The 17,166-nt window shown below is 37.3% G+C and overlaps 2 protein-coding genes across 2 annotated transcripts; both read left to right on the plus strand.

Annotated features, from left to right (window-relative positions):
• The first annotated feature begins 5,317 nt into the window (after positions 1-5,317).
• Positions 5,318-5,944, plus strand: LOC141402159 (uncharacterized). The gene is made up of 2 exons (XM_073982929.1): positions 5,318-5,443; positions 5,513-5,944. Exons 1-2 carry the CDS (start codon positions 5,399-5,401, stop codon positions 5,891-5,893), a joined length of 426 nt encoding a protein of 141 aa, XP_073839030.1. The 5' UTR covers positions 5,318-5,398; the 3' UTR covers positions 5,894-5,944.
• Positions 5,945-16,210: 10,266 nt separating this feature from the next.
• LOC141401764 (uncharacterized) lies at positions 16,211-16,806 on the plus strand. Its single transcript, XM_073982226.1, has 2 exons — positions 16,211-16,340; positions 16,395-16,806. Exons 1-2 carry the CDS (start codon positions 16,296-16,298, stop codon positions 16,773-16,775), a joined length of 426 nt encoding a protein of 141 aa, XP_073838327.1. The 5' UTR covers positions 16,211-16,295; the 3' UTR covers positions 16,776-16,806.
• Positions 16,807-17,166: the final 360 nt, after the last annotated feature.

Here is a 17,166-nt window from a genome sequence, read left to right on the forward strand (position 1 = left end):
CCAACAACGTGGATTTTTTAAAGAATATTTTTTTCAAACCACCAACAACGTGGATTTTTTAAAGAATATTTTTTTCAAACCACCAACAACGTGGATTTTTTAAAGAATATTTTTTTCAAACCACCAACAACGTGGATTTTTTAAAGAATATTTTTTTCAAACCACCAACAACGTGGATTTTTTAAAGAATATTTTTTTCAAACCACCAACAACGTGGATTTTTTAAAGAATATTTTTTTCAAACCACCAACAACGTGGATTTTTTAAAGAATATTTTTTTCAAATCACCAACAACGTGGATTTTTTAAAGAATATTTTTTTCAAATCACCAACAACGTGGATTTTTTAAAGAATATTTTTTTCAAACCACCAACAACGTGGATTTTTTAAAGAATATTTTTTTCAAACCACCAACAACGTGGATTTTTTAAAGAATATTTTTTTCAAACCACCAACAACGTGGATTTTTTAAAGAATATTTTTTTCAAACCACCAACAACGTGGATTTTTTAAAGAATATTTTTTCAAACCACCAACAACGTGGATTTTTTAAAGAATATTTTTTTCAAACCTCCAACAACGTGGATTTTTTAAAGAATATTTTTTTCAAACCACCAACAACGTGGATTTTTTAAAGAATATTTTTTTCAAACCACCAACAACGTGGATTTTTTAAAGAATATTTTTTTTAAACCACCAACAACGTGGATTTTTTAAAGAATATTTTTTTTTTTCAAACCACCAACAACGTGGATTTTTTAAAGAATATTTTTTTTTCAAACCACCAACAACGTGGATTTTTTAAAGAATATTTTTTTTTTCAAACCACCAACAACGTGGATTTTTTAAAGAATATTTTTTTTCAAACCACCAACAACGTGGATTTTTTAAAGAATATTTTTTTTCAAACCACCAACAACGTGGATTTTTTAAAGATTTTTTTTTTTCAAACCACCAACAACGTGGATTTTTTAAAGAATATTTTTTTTTCAAACCACCAACAACGTGGATTTTTTAAAGAATATTTTTTTATGCCACCCACCATCTTAGGTCGTCACAATTTGTGAGAGATTGGAAGGGTGATCAAGAAACAAAGCATACTTTTAGGACGTCCAATACTAATAATTAAAATAGAACAAGAAATAAACAAAATTAATTTGTTAAAAATGGGGTTACAAAACAAAGGGAAAATTGTTCAAAACAATGATCTACCTAAATATTACTTTTATTTTAGTCATAGAGGATATAAAAATGATTTATTTAAATGCATTTATTTAACTTATACTACAAATACCGCCAATACATCATGTCTAATTTTTCGTTGACATAAAAATCTCAATTAAACATCTGTGCAGCACCAATAATTTTGCTTTTAAATATTTTCTGTTTTTATTAAAACGACTCGAAATCTATTTAATTCACATACATTTCACTTTCAAGAAAAGAGTTCATATTTAATTTAAAACTCTTACGAGTTTCAAGTACGTTAGCATATAAAGGCTTGGCATATGAAAAGGTGCTGCAATCAAGTAGACTGACAACAGTAGATATCTTCTTCACCTTTGGATGGATATTTCCTTTCAAACTGTACAGTTGTAGAGTTAAAATGCCACGGTTCTATGAGTAAAATAACAAACATAAACTCTTTTTGACAAGTCATAAATGTCAAAATTGACACTAAAATACTCTTATGACTTTTAACTTCAGTACTCGTACGTCGGTGGCCAGCCACCGTACTTGTACATCTTCCAATGGAAATTTCTAAGAAAACATATGGCCAATGTTGTTGTCAAGTGACGAAAAATTTTCCAATTTTATTGCTGAAAGGGAAGTAGTGGGAAGTAGAATATTGGATGAAGAGTATTATTTGAAAATAATTACATGATGAAATTGAAAATTTAGTTGTGTGTGTGTACACATATTGAACCATTGCTGCAGCTCCATGGATGTGTATGGATGTGTAGACATGAAAATAATACAAATAAACAGAAATATTTGTTAGTCCGTATTTATATTAGGCAATTTTCCTTGCAGCAATTGTCAGTTTGATGGAGAGAGAGAGGTGAGGTATATGGCAACCTTTTGCATCTCAACACCCTCTCTCACGGACAAACTGACAATTGCCGCATGTAATGTTGCCGAATGTAAATATCGACTTATATTGATTAAGGTTTATATATATGTATGTACATTAGGGTCTCCCTAGTGTACATTGTACTACTTATCTGATCTTGTCCATGATCGCTACTATCAAGTCTTCCGTCGGTTATATTTAAAAGGTATCGGGTATCTTAAAAATGTGTTCAATCCTAATAGAATAGACGAACTGTAAAAGCTCTTTTTCCAAAGAAACATATTAAAAAGTGCTTCTTCCCTATTAAAGAACTTTAAGCTTGACTATGTAAGCCGAGTGTAAATGTAGATTTTGTTATTTGACATGTTCCGGTCTTGTCCCATGTGATATCTTTCGCGTCCTGACAGCGATTACTTCGCAGTTGAAAACTATTTTACACGAACTTTCTTTAGAGGACAAGGGGCATTTTTTCTATGGGAAAACTTTAATTCAGACAGGCTGACTAAGGTTTTCTGTGGGAAAATTTTCATTCTGCCTGGCTGAATAAGGGTTTCTATGGGGAAAACTTTTATTCTATGGGAAATCTTCAATTCAGCCTGGTTGAATAAGGTTTTCTATGGGAAAACTTCAATTCAGCCTGGCTGAATAAGGTTTTCTATGGGAAAACTTCAATTCAGCCTGGCTGAATAAGGTTTTCTATGAGAAAACTTCAAATCAGCCTGGCTGAATAAGGTTTTCTGTGAGAAAACTTCAACTCAGCCTGGCTGAATAAGGTTTTCTATGTGACAACTTTTATTCTGCCTGGCTGAATAAGGTTTTCTATGGGGAAAACTTCAATTCAGCTTGGCTGTATAAGGTTTTCTAAATGGAAAACTTTCATTCTGCCTGGCTGAATAAGGTTTTCTATGGGAAAAACTTTCATTCTATGGGAAAACTTAAATTCAGCCTGGCTGAATAAGGTTTACTATGGGAAAACTTAAATTCAACCTGGCTGAATAAGGTTTTCTATGGGAAAACTACAATGCAGCCTAGCTGGATAAGGTTTTCTATAGGAAAACTTCAATTCAGCCTGCCTGGATAAGGTTTACTATGGGAAAACTTCAATTCAGCCTGGCTGAATAAGGTTTACTGTGGGAAAACTTCAATTCAGCCTTGCTGAATAAGGTTTCCTATGAGAAAACTTCAAATCAGCCTGGCTGAATAAAGTTTTCTATGTGAAAACTTCAATTCATCCTGGTTGAATAAGGTTTTCTATGGGAGAACTTCAATTTCGCCTGGCTGAATAAGGTTTTCTATGGGAAAAGCTTTCATTCTATGGGAAAACTTAAATTCAGCCTGGCTGAATAAGGTTGTCTATGGGAAAACTTAAATTCAGCCTGGCTGAATAAGGATATCTATGGGAAAACTTAAATTCAGCCTGGCTGAATAAGGTTTTCTATGGGAAAACTACAATTCAGCCTGGCTGAATAAGGTTTTCTATAGGAAAACTTCAATTCAGCCTGGCTGGATAAGGTTTTCTATAGGAAAACTTCAATTCAGCCTGGCTGGATAAGGTTTACCATGGTAAAACTTCAATTCAGCCTGGCTGAATAAGGTTTACTATGGGAAAACTTCAATTCAGCCTGGCTGAATAAGGTTTCTTATGAGAAAACTTCAAATCAGCCTGGCTGAATAAAGTTTTCTATGGGAAAACTTTAGTTCAGCCTGGCTGAACAAGGATTTCTATGGGAAAACTTCAATTCAGCCAGGCTGAATAAGGATTTCTATGGGAAAACTTCAATTCAGCCAGGCTGTATAAGGTTTTCTAAGTGGAAAACTTTCATTCTGCTTGGTTGAATAAGGTTTTCTACGGGAAAAACTTTTATTTTATGGGAAAACTTCAAATCAGCCTGGTTGAATAAGGTTTTCTGTGAGAAAACTTCAACTCAGCCTGGCTGAATAAGGTTTTCTATAGGAAAACTTCAATTCAGCCTGGCTGGATAAGGTTTACCATGGGAAAACTTCAATTCACCCTGGCTGAATAAGGTTTACTATGGGAAAACTTCAATTCAGCCTGGCTGAATAAGGTTTTTTATGAGAAAACTTCAAATCAGCCTGGCTGAATAAAGTTTTCTATGGGAAAACTTTAATTCAGCCTGGCTGAATAAGGATTTCTATGGGAAAACTTCAATTCAGCCAGGCTGTATAAGGTTTTCTAAGTGGAAAACTTTCATTCTGCTTGGTTGAATAAAGTTTTCTACGGGGAAAACTTTTATTTTATGGGAAAACTTTAATTCAGCCTGGTTGAATAAGGTTTTCTATGGAAAAACTTCAATTCCGCCTGGCTGAATATGGATTCTATGGGAAAACTTTCATTCTGCCTGGCTGAATAAGGTTTTCTATGGGGAAAACTTTTATTCTATGGGAAAACTTCCAATCAGCCTGGCTGAATAAGGTTTTCTATGGAAAACTTCAATTCAGCCTGGCTGAATAAAGTTTTCTATGGGAAAACTTTAATTTTGCCTAGCTGAATATGGTTTTCTATGGGAAAACTTTAATTCAGCCAAGCTGAATATGGTTTTCTATGGAAAAACTTTAATTCAGCCTAGCTGAATAAGGTTTTCTAAGGGAAAACTTTAGTTCAGCCTGGCTGAATAAAGTTTTCTATGGGAAAACTTTAATTTTGCCTAGCTGAATAAAGTTTTCTATGGGAAAACTTTAATTTTGCCTAGCTGAATATGGTTTTCTATGGGAAAACTTTAATTCAGCCAAGCTGAATATGGTTTTCTATGGAAAAACTTTAATTCAGCCTAGCTGAATAAGGTTTTCTAAGGGAAAACTTTAATTCAGCTTGGCTGAATAAGGTTTTCTATGGGAAAACTTCAATTCAGCTTGGCTGAATAAGGTTTTCTATGGGGACAACTTTCATTCTATGGGAAAACTTCAATTCAGCCTGGCTGAATAAGATTTTCTATGGGAAAACTTCAGTTTTTGACCAAGCATATGCACCATCGAACAAGTTTTTAACATGCGACAAATTCTGGAGAAAGACTCAAGGGTATTACCAAAATTCTTGTCGACCATTTGGCTGCGGGATGTCCAGGCTATGCACATATGGATGTGTATACCTAACTTAATGCGGTTCTTTCTTCACCATCAATCTAAGTTTAAATACACAAATACCTTCTAATCTGTAAAATATGTGATAAGGTTGACCTTAACAGACTCTGACAACAATTCGAACTTATTCACTGACATTCTAAGAAAACACAACAAAACACTTTCGACAATCAGTTGCAATTAGACATTTCAAAAGTAAACACAAATTGACGATTCATAGCAAAGATGAAAGTTATCAACATTATTTTATTTATTGGTCTAATATTTGGGGTAAGTTTTCCTAAACATATAAAAAATTAATCCATATTCTCTAATTTTTCCACTCTCCTCATAACATAGATCTCCTCGGCTGAAGTCCAGCAAAAGGATTCCTATCAAGTTATGAAAGAAATGGCCGCCAATATGAAACCAATGATTCAAGGTGTACTCAAAGATATGCCCTCAACATCCAGCTATCGCCGGTACAAACAAGATTGGGAGTCGGTTTTGCATATCTACGATGAACACAAAGACAATGAAAAATGCATCGATAAGTTGAATCGAATTGTTCAAGCTTTTGGAAATAATATACAAAAGTTAATGAAACGGAATACCACAGCTGAAGAAAAGGAAATGCTGCGATTATTTATGCAATATGGTTTTGAACAATTCACCGATAAATATGGACAATTGTTACGTACGGCCAGAGATCCTCAATATGATGTTGTGGAGAGATGTTAAATGTTGTGGAGAATGTTATTTAATAAAAGTGATTTTTTGATGTGAAAAAAAGAATGGAAATGCTTGTTTTTATAAATTGCTGTGATTCTGAATCGTCTTGAAAGTCCGTTCGACTGTATCTTTGAAAGTCCTTTCAAAAATATTCTTTAGAAATTCACTGAAAACATGTCTAAAAATCTAACAATGCCACCCACCGATTTAAGTCGTCACAGTTTGTAATAGATTAATGCGGTAATCAAAAAGCACAGCATACTTTTAGGAGGACCAATACTCATTACTAAAATAAAATAAGAAATAAAACATTCCTTCGCTAAAACGAAACAGGACGAAAGCAAATTGTACATCGATCTGACTAAAAATAATAGTCACAGAGAATATAAAATTTATTTTATTAAAATTATTTATTAAATTTATAATATAAATACTGTCAATACATGTCTAGTTTTCATTGACATATTGACATACAAAATGGTAAAAAATCTCAACTAAATGTCTGTGCAGCACCAATAATTTTACTTTTAAATATTTTCTGTTTTTATTAAAACATCTCGAAATGCATTTAATTCCCATAAATTTCACTTTCTCAAACCCTTTTCAAGTTTAAATATGTCTGTAAATTCCTGGCACATGAAAAGGTGCTGCAATCAAGTAGACCACCAATAGATGCCTGCCTTCTTCTCTGAAATGGATATTTTCAATTTCAAGCTGTAGGGTTGTAGACTCAAAATGCCAAGGTTTTGTGAATAAGAAAACATAAACACTTTTTGACAAGTCATAAATGTCAAAATTGACACTAAAATTCTCATATGACTTTCACTTTCAGTACGCCAGTCAACCAGCCACCGTAGCCACGGTACGTACTTGTAAATCTTCCAATGGAAATTTCAAGGAAAACATATGGCCAATGGTTGTTGTCATGTGATGAAGAATTTTCCAATTTTATGACTGAAAGGGAAGTAGTGGAAATTCAATAGAATATTTGAAGAAGGGTATTATTATGTGAAAATAATTACATGATGAAATTGAAAATTTAAGTAAGTGTGTAATACCACACATTTTGAACCTTTGCTTCAGCTCCATTTGGATGGATGTGCAGAGACGAGAGTTTATTACAAATAAACAGAAATATTTTTTTTAATATTGATGAAGGTTGTTATGTCTGTTTGTATACCGGAAATAAAATAATGCCGAAAAGGTTTATCAACCAATTCCTTGGTTTGTGACTTCAATGGAGCCACAAAACTATATTAGAGGATTAAAGGGTTAGAAGGATTTTAACCGCAACAGCTTTGCTGTAAACACATACAGACATCATAAAGCTGGCTCTAATACGCCGACACTGTCAATGATCGCTACTATCAAGCGATCCGTCGGGAAGCTATGTATCTTTGCTTACTTTGTATCTTCTGCTGTTGCTCATCATTTTCACTTGGCGTGAAATATAGTGGCGTATATTTCCATATACTCACGTGGAAAAAGGTGGTAAGAGCAATCATATAGTCTTCACTTACTTACTTAGCTGGCCCATTACAGAACATTTGTTCTATAGGCCGAACTAAGAAGAGATCTCCATTCCTCTCTATTTGTTGCTTTGCACTCTGGAATACCGCGCCTTTTCATCTCATCATCCACTTGTTTACGCCATCTATTCCTTGGCCTGCCAATTCTGCGTGCACCGCCATGTGGCATGTATTCATACGCCTTTTTAGCGGCTTCATCATCGCTCATTCTTATGATATGGCCTAGCCAACGCAATCGCTGCATCTCGATACGTTTAACTATATTGATGTCGTTGTATAGCAGATACAGCTCGTGGTTCATGCGACGTCGATATTCACCGTCAACGCAGATTGGTCCGTAGATCTTTCAAAGAATTTTTCTCTCAAACACACCAAGCACTGCCATGTCTGCTTGCGCAAGTACCCAGGCTTCGGAGCCATACATCAGCACGGGTAGTATCAGTGTTTTGTAGAGCGTTATTTTTGTTTGACGAGATGTGGCTCTGTTTTTAAACTGCTTACTTAAACCAAAGTAGCATCTGTTGGCCAATACAATTCTTCTTTTTATTTCACAACTGATGTCGTTTGTTGTGTTTACGGAGGTGCCGAGGTATACGAAGTATTTTACTACCTAAAAATTATAGGAACCAACTTCAACAGTTGGTCCGATCTCAATGGACGCATTGCGCGTCGACACCATCAACTTGGTCTTCTCACCGTTTACCGCCAGACCCACCTTAGCAGATTCTCCTTCGACCTTTATAAAGGTATCAGTTACTTCTTTTACTGATTGGCCCATGATGTCTATGTCATCAGCATAGGCAAGTAACATGTGACTATTGGGGTAGATAGTGCCACTTCTTTTGACGTTTGCCTCTCGTATAACCTTTTCTAGCAGGATGTTGAAGAGGTCACACGAAAGGCTGTCTCCTTGTCTGAAACCTCTTTTGGTACCAAACTCTTCGGAGAGGTTCTTTCCTATTTTAACTGAGGACCTCGTGTCAGTTAAAGTCATTTTACAAAGCCGGATGAGCTTTGCGGGAATACCAAATTCAGACAAGGCTTGGAATACCTTTGAACGCAGCGGGCTGTCGAAGACAAAAAGGTGGTAGGTGTCGATCTGCATCTCTTGGGTCTTCTCCAGGATTTGCCGCAGGGTAAATATCTGGTCAATGGTGGACTTGCCAGGTCTAAAGCCACATTGGTATGGTCCAATTATCTCGTTGACCATAGGCTTTAGTCGTTCGCACAATATCCCTGACACGATCTTGTAGGCAATAGGGAGTAGACTTATGCCCCTATAGTTAGAGCATACAGTCTTATCTCCCTTCTTGTGGACGGGGCACAGGATACTCAGATTCCAATCGTCGGGTACTCGTTCTTCCTGCCAGATGGTGCTAACTAGCTGATGAATACACCTTATCAGCGTATCGCCTCCGGTTTTGAACAGCTCGGCTGGTAATCCATCGGCCCCTGCTGCCTTATTATTCTTCAGCCGATTTATTGCTGTCTTTACCTCATCTTGGCTGGGCGGTATACATTCAATACCATCTTCTGGGATTGGGACTGTGGTATCTTCGTCGTCTTCGCTGCTATTGGATACCAACAGATTTGAAAAATGTTCTTTCCATATCCTGAGTACACTATCTGTATCAGTTACCAAATTACCTTGCTGGTCTCTACAGGAGGATGTGCCTGTACCAAAGCCATCAGTTTGATGCTTGACTCTTTGGTAGAATTTTCGGACTTCATTCTGGCTCCTGTACATCTCGATTTTTTCACACTCCCGCTTTTCCATCTCTCTCTTTTTCCTGCGGAAAAGACGTTTCTCCTCTCTCCTTTTCTTCCTGTATCTCTCTCGTGCGCTACGCGTTGCTATGGATTGTAAAGTAGCCTTATATGCCGCATTTTTCTCTTCGGTGGCAGCACGACACTCCTCATCATACCATGGATTCCTTGGTGGAGGTTTCTGGTATCCAAGTATGGATTTTGCGGCTGTTTGCATGGAGTGGGCAATGCTTTGCCATTGCGCTGATATGCTATCGGGATGAGGAGTGCTTTTATTAGCAATTGGGCTAGTTGAGTGGAATATACTGTGGCTATCTGTTGTGATTGCAGCTTACCGATGTCTAACTTTCGTGTTGTGTCTGTTCGTACTTTGTTTGCTACGTTTAAGCGGGTGCGTACCTTTGCTGCAACAAGGTAGTGGTCCGAATCAATGTTTGCGCCTCGGAACGATCGTACATCCAACACGCTCGATGAATGCCTTCCATCTATCACAACATGATCAATTTGGTTTCTTGTTTTCTGATCTGGAGACAGCCAGGTGCCCTTATGAATATCGAGATGATTAAATCTGGTACAGCTAACTACCATGTTTTTTGCAGCTGCAAAGTCTATCAGCCTCATACCATTGTCAGATGTTTCACTGTGGAGACTGAATTTCCCGACTGTTGAGCCAAAGATATTCTCCTTTCCAATTTTGGCATTAAAATCGACTAGAATTATTTTAATGTCATGGGCAGGGCAACTTTCATATGTTTCTTCTAAGCGCTCGTAAAATATATCTTTGGTCTGTTCGTCCTTTTCTTCAGTGGGAGCATGAGCGCAAATAAAGCTGATGTTGAAGAATTTAGCTTTTATCCGAATTGCAGCAAGTCTTTCATTCACTGGGGTGAAGCTGGATACCAGATGTTTTATTCTCCGACTAACTACGAATCCGCAACCAAACTCATGCTTTACGTCATCTCAGCTATAATACAGTGAGTCACCTTTAGGTGTTGTTGTGACGTCTTTCCCAATCCATCGTATTTCCTGTATGGCAGTAATATCGGTCTTGTACTTTTCAAGTACGTCTGCCAATGCGAAGACCGCACCTTCTTTATAAAGAGTGCGAACATTCCAGGTGCAGATTTCCAGATCATGGTCCTTAAAACGTTTGCGGGGTTCGTCAACTTCAGAGGGGTCTGTTTTTCTTTTCTTTCGTTTTTTCATAGTAGGGTGTTTTTTCTAGGGGAGGGTTACTAACCCGACGCCCAAACCGAAGTTTTTAACGTTCTTATGGGTGAACGCGCGGCACATGTTAGCTCACTACCTTTAACGGTTGTTAAAGGCAGTTCCCCAGGTGACACCACGGGGAGGTCAGTGTCCACTTGAGATGACAGAGGGACCAAGATAAATCCTGGGCTTTGCCATGTTAAAACCGGTCAGGACCGTTGCTTGGTATCTTCCATCCCCTACGTCACCCCATATAGTCTTCAACCTTCCACAAATGACATCAGGGAAGGTACCTGACTCCAAGATCGTAAATAATCCGCATATGTTACGATCATTATGCCGTCTGGAATGTGTGGACTACAGGAGAGGTTGACGTTAAACAATTTCGGAGATATTACCCCACCTTGGGGAACTCCCTGTTTCTTGCTCATTCCTGAATTCCACATACGACTGACGTAAACTCGTATAATTGATAATCCAATGTTTCAAACCTGTTCGGAGGGTAGTCAGCGCAATGTCCTCAAACAGCATGGAGAGCTCGACAGTATCAAAATCTTTTGTCACCAACACTGTTCTATTACACGGCTTGCTATGGATATGGTGTGCAGAGCTTTTGTTGTGCAGTGCTGCTTACGGCACCCATGCAGACGCTGGGGAGAAGTAAAGTCTCAAAAGACTTTGCCACGGGCGGCAAAACCGAAATCGATCTGTACGATTCATCTTTCTTGGCAACCTTGCCTGACTTCAGCAGCGAGACCAATCTGCCCATTTTCCAGACTTCGGGTGAGATGTGGTTGGATAGCGACAGGTTAATCACTATGGTAGGATACCGAACTACCGGCTTATCCAGCTCTTTAAGCATTACCATGGAGATTGCATCAGGGACCAATGCTTTGGATGATGTTACGAATGCTAAATTGTGCTGGTTTCACCTCCGTAGTAAGAGATCAAATGCGACTTAGTACTCTTTTCTTCACCCTGTCATTTCCGTATGCTCGACAAAATAACTTGCGCACCTCTTCGGGTAAGTCATAACGTCGCCAAAAGTGACTTAGGTCCTATCTTTCTTCTTTCCAAGGTTCGAGAGTGACTTAACCGGTACCCACAATTTACTTATTCTGGCTGCAATGTTGGAACTCTTTAGATCATCCACTTGTTCCGTTTATGATCTTTACTTCCAGTGTCAGCTCCCTGACTTCAGGTCACTGGGTTGACACAACGTAACTCATCACTCTCATTTGCTAATCCCATCGCCTGGGATATTTTGTCTCACTTCGTGTTTTCGACCAGCAGGTATATATAGAGCGGCTGCAGCAGTAATCAAATCAGAAATGTTGGGCAGATCTCTGAAGTGGTGAAACTAGGACAATTAGCTTTAAATGATTGATAAAAATGAGGTGTTCAAAGATAATGAAATCAGAGAGGAAGATGGTTTGACACAAGAGAAACTACGGGTTGCCAGGTGACGTCATTTGTCAGAGCAGTTGATACGATATTGATATCTGGCTAACTGTAACGCTAACTCTGTTATGGGCGCCTCATTGACCAATCAAAACGTAGAGTTGTCAATCTGCTTATCCATCACTATCAGAGGGGTATAGTGCCGGCTGAGCATTGCCGAGGATCGAATGCCACAACTCATGATTAGCATTAAAGTCCCCCAAGACCAGTCGGTTATGACCTTACAAAACTGGGCTTATGTTGGGCCTATAACCTGGAGTACAGATATTTATCGGAGGGATGTATACGTTAAACAACGCGGTAGTTCCACACCTGACTGCTACCCCATACATTCCATGTACGGGTCAGTAGAGCCAGGCTCAAGCAAGTTAGGTCTGTATTGTATAGACTGGTGCAATAGGAAAGCTAATCCACCTTCCCCACACTGCTACATTCCATGTACGGGTCGGAGTAGAGCCAGGCTCAAGCAAGATAGGTCTATATTGAATAGACTGGTGCAATAGGAAAGCTAATCCACCTTCCGTAGTACGTTGTAACCATCACAATGTTGTATAGTGCAGTTGTTATTGAGCTTGGTTTCCTGCACCGCCACGACCATTATTTTCTTCCGACTCATAAAATCCATTATATCGTCGATCATACCACGGAGTCCATTGCAATTAAATTGAAAAATGGATGCATTTTTAGGGATTGCAACAGCAACGGCTGGTGTATTCACGTAGCATGCAGCAACATAGTCCCTGTCGTAGGTTCTCACAGGGATGAGTCCAGAGCAACGCTTGATATGTACCCACTTCCGGTATCTATTGCATTTCACCGAAATTTGAATGAGGTTGATGAGGATGTGACAAACCGAGCACATCCAAATTAGTTTGGGGTATAATTCTGAGCAGGCATATTGGGATATGCTGCTCTCAACACATAAAAACGATACAATAAACCGTACTGAGTTAAGGTCTGCTTCATAGACAGATAGAAGTACGAAGTTAAGTACATTTTCCCGACGCCATGTAAAAGGTTCTAACCGGTATCTCTATTTGTTTGTTCGAAATAAGAGGTTCTCCTTCTTAACGTAAAAATTTAACCCTTTCTCCACCTTTCTTATGTTTCCCCGCGTTTATCGCCCGCTAGCTTAATGAATAGAACGCTATACTTCAAAGATGTATTGTAACGTCTCAAAACACCCATTCGAAGTCAGACAATCTGCTTCTTTATTTACTTCTGTATTCTGCCATGTAAACAACCCTCATTATATCGATTTCTAGTACTTTTGATTCCTCTATAAAGGGCAGACCTACTAATATCTGCGCTGCTATGATTTACATTATATCGTCTGATGTCCCTTAGGTGACACTCGGATCAACAACCATCTGGAGCAGTCTAATCGATCACCCCAACTCCCTAAACATGCGGGACCATCTGTTGGATGGTTATGTCACTCTGTTTCGGCGCAATGTTTATCACTCTCCTTCATCACCATCACCAACTGTTAAGAGTAACAGTTTTTGGGGAGGCCCTTAAGAAGAGATTTCTCTCTCCCTACCAAGTGTTTCATCTCTTCATCAATAATCAAGGTATTCGAAATTGGAACAGAATCGCCTTAAAAACGTTGGAGAGAGATTCCGGCTGTTTCGTCTTCTCAACAGCTATAAAGGTATTTGTAATTTAGCTGTTGTATTAGGAACATGATTATCATTTACTGAGATTAAAGTAGAGATCCGTCAACATATTCTGAGGTTTGTGATTGTGTCAATGATTTCAGTCCACCCATCGTTGACTTTGGCAAAGATCAACTAGAGGAACTTAGCGGTGAAAGTGCCCAGCAAACCAATCGTACCGACACCTTAACGAAATCGGAACAACATTCGGACGCTACGTCCGATGTCGGATCCGAAATCGTAAGAAAATCCTTGGGAAATTCGGAACGTGAAGTTTTTTTCCGAATTTTCGTACAGATTTCTGAACGATTTTGAAATAATGTCTTATGAATATAGTAGGAAAAATGCTTTCTCTGACGCCCGGTTAAATATTCTATAAAAATTTCATAAAAATCCACGTTGTTTTGTTGGAGGGTCCTAGAAAAACATTATTTAAAAAACACTCTTATCGATCCGACGATTCTTAAAAAAAATTGTTTAAAATTTCCACGATCATCGTCTGAATTTCGATTATTTTTACCGTCACTATTCCATAATCGTCAATATAGGTCAATGCCAACCTGTAGATACGTCACAATTTGTGCACTGTAAATGGTGATTAATGACAACTATCCACTCCCTTATATTCAATCAGATTTTCAGAACATATTTTAGATTTTTCAAGAATTGTCAGAACCACAACCGTTGCAGTTTTAGAATATTTTTCTATGGGGTTAAATTTAAAAAGTCGCTCAAAAGATTTCTTAACCCGGATATGCCGACGGGCAAACTAATGCAGCAATTTTCGTGATTTTCCAAAATAGTGTTATTCTGACAGATAATATAACAAAACTGAAGAAAAAATAAAGAAAAATATTCTCTAACTTGGATTTTAAGGCCGTACTACATGTAGTACACTCGGCATATACGTATGCAAAAGAGAAATATAATTTTATCATGTTTGGGGCATAGTCACTGGAGAATTGAATCAAATCACCATCAACAATTTTTTAAAACAATTTCAGGGTTTTAGGTAAAATTTCCTTATCACATGCTGAAATAATAGCATCGGTGTCTTCCAGATATTGCTTCGCTCTTTTCACTGACGTATCAAACCGTCAGTGAGAAGAGCAAAGCAAGATCTGTTACAATAACGCAAGTGCAATATCGTCATCGCTATCTGAAACAGTGGAATAAAGATTTCAGCTTCAACATTTAATAATGGAGGAGATAATTTTTTAAAATTCGCTTCATCTACTTCAGGATCTTCATCTAAAATGTAATTAGGCGGGCTTCTATAAAAGTTTCTGACCTATTAATGAAAACGCGAATATTTATCATCAAAAATAGTTCTGTTGTTTTCTAAAGTATTCTCCATCATGATTTATACACTTTTGGCAGCACTCAAACTAATTGTTCAAGCACTTTTTCCACTCCGGATGAGACATCTCCAAAACATGGGTTTTGAACGCTTCAACAGCATCTTCTGGCGACGAAAATCGTTGACCACACCTTTTTCTCTTGTAAAGTACCACACAGAATATATCGTCATACGGGTTTCAAGGCACATATTCGCCATATGATCAGTTAAGCCGCAGAAACAGGCGAGTATTTGTTGCGAAGTGCTTCTTCAATGAACAACTTTTGTTGGATTTGCCTCGTCTTCGTAGACCCCAAGGTCAATTGCTGTTTTGTTTCAGGCTCATGCGCTTATACCCACAATTGGTCACCTGTGAGGACCGTATAAACGTCTTATGAAGCACCGCTATCGTATTTTTTCAACATTTCTTTGCACCAATCGACACGAGTCTTTTTTTAGCGATTGTCAAATTGTGGAGGTTCCAACGATAACAAAACCTTTTTTACGGACAGGTGTTCATGCAATATCGAATTTATGCTGGTGTAAGAAATGACCAAGGCTGCCTCTATCTCACCGTATAACACATTACGATTTTGCATTATTAGTTCTTGCACGACATCAATATTTTCTGTCACAACGGCCGTTTTTGACGATATTGCCTAGGCCAGAAACTTATCTAGTAGCCCTCGTATTCACACCTTCGGCGGGTACAATTGCGATGCCATAAAAATCGTGTAGAAAACTGTTCAAATATTTCTTCTAAGGACTTTATTATCTTATTTAGTGATAAAAATCTGTAAAAATAATATTTTTATTTTTTACGCACAAGTGCCGAACGTACTACATGTAGTACGCAAGGAAATATGTCAACTAAAATCACATATAATTAATTTTTTGGCATATACTTTTGCTACGTATTGATTTTTACAACTGTTAAAATTAGAAAAATGTAGAAAACCAACAAAAATAAAATATGCATATAACATTTTTCCCCGCCGATTGCGTGGCATCTTCACACTTTTCCAAATTTCACAAAACTGAAATCTTTGATCACAAATAATACGCACAAGCGATTACTTTAGACAAACCTTATCAAAGTACGCTTTGTTCACCGTTATGTTCAGTAGCGCCTCATCAAATTTATTAGAAAATTTAACGTAAAATAAGCTCAGAAACATGCAAATAGTAGGTGTACTACATGTAGTACCCTAGGCATATCTGGGTTAAGTTTGAACTCTGACAGCACACATGCATATACTTAATATAATATTTCATTTGTTTCGCCTAACAAACAAACAAATTTGAAAAATGTGATAAGGTTGACCACAAAACAAATTAATTTTGTTCACAAACATAATCAAACAAAATCTCTGAGACGAATGTCGTCAGTTCTCATCAGGCATTGCGAGAGAAAACACACAATATAGGTGGTATTCAAAGAAAAAAATATGAAACTTATTTGGGTTATATTATTTATAGGTCTCCTGTGTGGGGTAAGTGTTTTTTCCCCAAAATGTAAATATTTTAATTTAATTTTCCATTCAAAGATCTCCAGGTCGGAAGCAGCTGAAAAGGATTCCTATCAAATTGTAAAAGAAATGGTCCGTAAAATGAGACAAATCATTCTGTCAGTGCTTGAAGAAATGCCCTCCACATTTGCCTATCACAAATATAAACAAGATTGGAAGGCTGTCTTAAGAATCTACCACGAACACATAGACAATGAAAAGTGTATTCGAAAGGTAAATCGAATTGTTAAAGCTTACGGCAACCATATGACAAGTTATATGAAAGATAATGCACCAGCTGAAGAAAAGGAATTGTTGAAATTATTTTTGAAGCATGGTTTCAATGAATTCACCAATAAATATGGAAAGTTGATACAAACGGCCAAAGATCCTGAATACGAAGTGGTGGAAAGTTGTTAAAAATTACTGACTTGTTTTTTGTATTAATAAAAAAAGGAATTCTGGTTAAATATTGAAAAAATATTCTTTAGAAATTCACGTATTGTGTCGCTAAAGTCCCTAGAAAGTAGTTTAAAAATGCAGGTTTTGTGTCTCAGATGGTCCTTGACAAATAATCTTTAAATATCCACGTTTATTATTGGTGTGATAATCCCTGTAAAAAAATATTCCTTAAAAATCCACGTTTATTGGTCTGATAATCCCTGTAAAAAAATATTCCTTAAAAATCCACGTTTATTGGTCTGATAATCCCTGAAAAAATATTCTTTAAAAAATCCACGTTTATTGGTCTGATAATCCCTGAAAAAATATTCTTTAAAAAATCCACGTTTATTGGTCTGATAATCCCTGA

The sequence above is a fragment of the Musca autumnalis genome, unplaced genomic scaffold (assembly GCF_047663935.1).
Source record: "Musca autumnalis isolate F117 unplaced genomic scaffold, ASM4766393v1 scaffold_4, whole genome shotgun sequence".
Classification (NCBI taxonomy): Eukaryota; Metazoa; Arthropoda; class Insecta; order Diptera; family Muscidae; genus Musca; species Musca autumnalis.

Bases quoted from the DNA above. Each gene is read 5' to 3' on its own strand.
- LOC141402159 (XM_073982929.1), top strand. From the start codon at position 5,399: ATGAAAGTTATCAACATTATTTTATTTATTGGTCTAATATTTGGG. The intron at 5,444-5,512 runs GTAAGTTTTCCT...CTCATAACATAG, and splicing joins TTATTGGTCTAATATTTGGG to ATCTCCTCGGCTGAAGTCCA.
- LOC141401764 (XM_073982226.1), top strand. From the start codon at position 16,296: ATGAAACTTATTTGGGTTATATTATTTATAGGTCTCCTGTGTGGG. The intron at 16,341-16,394 runs GTAAGTGTTTTT...TTCCATTCAAAG, and splicing joins TTATAGGTCTCCTGTGTGGG to ATCTCCAGGTCGGAAGCAGC.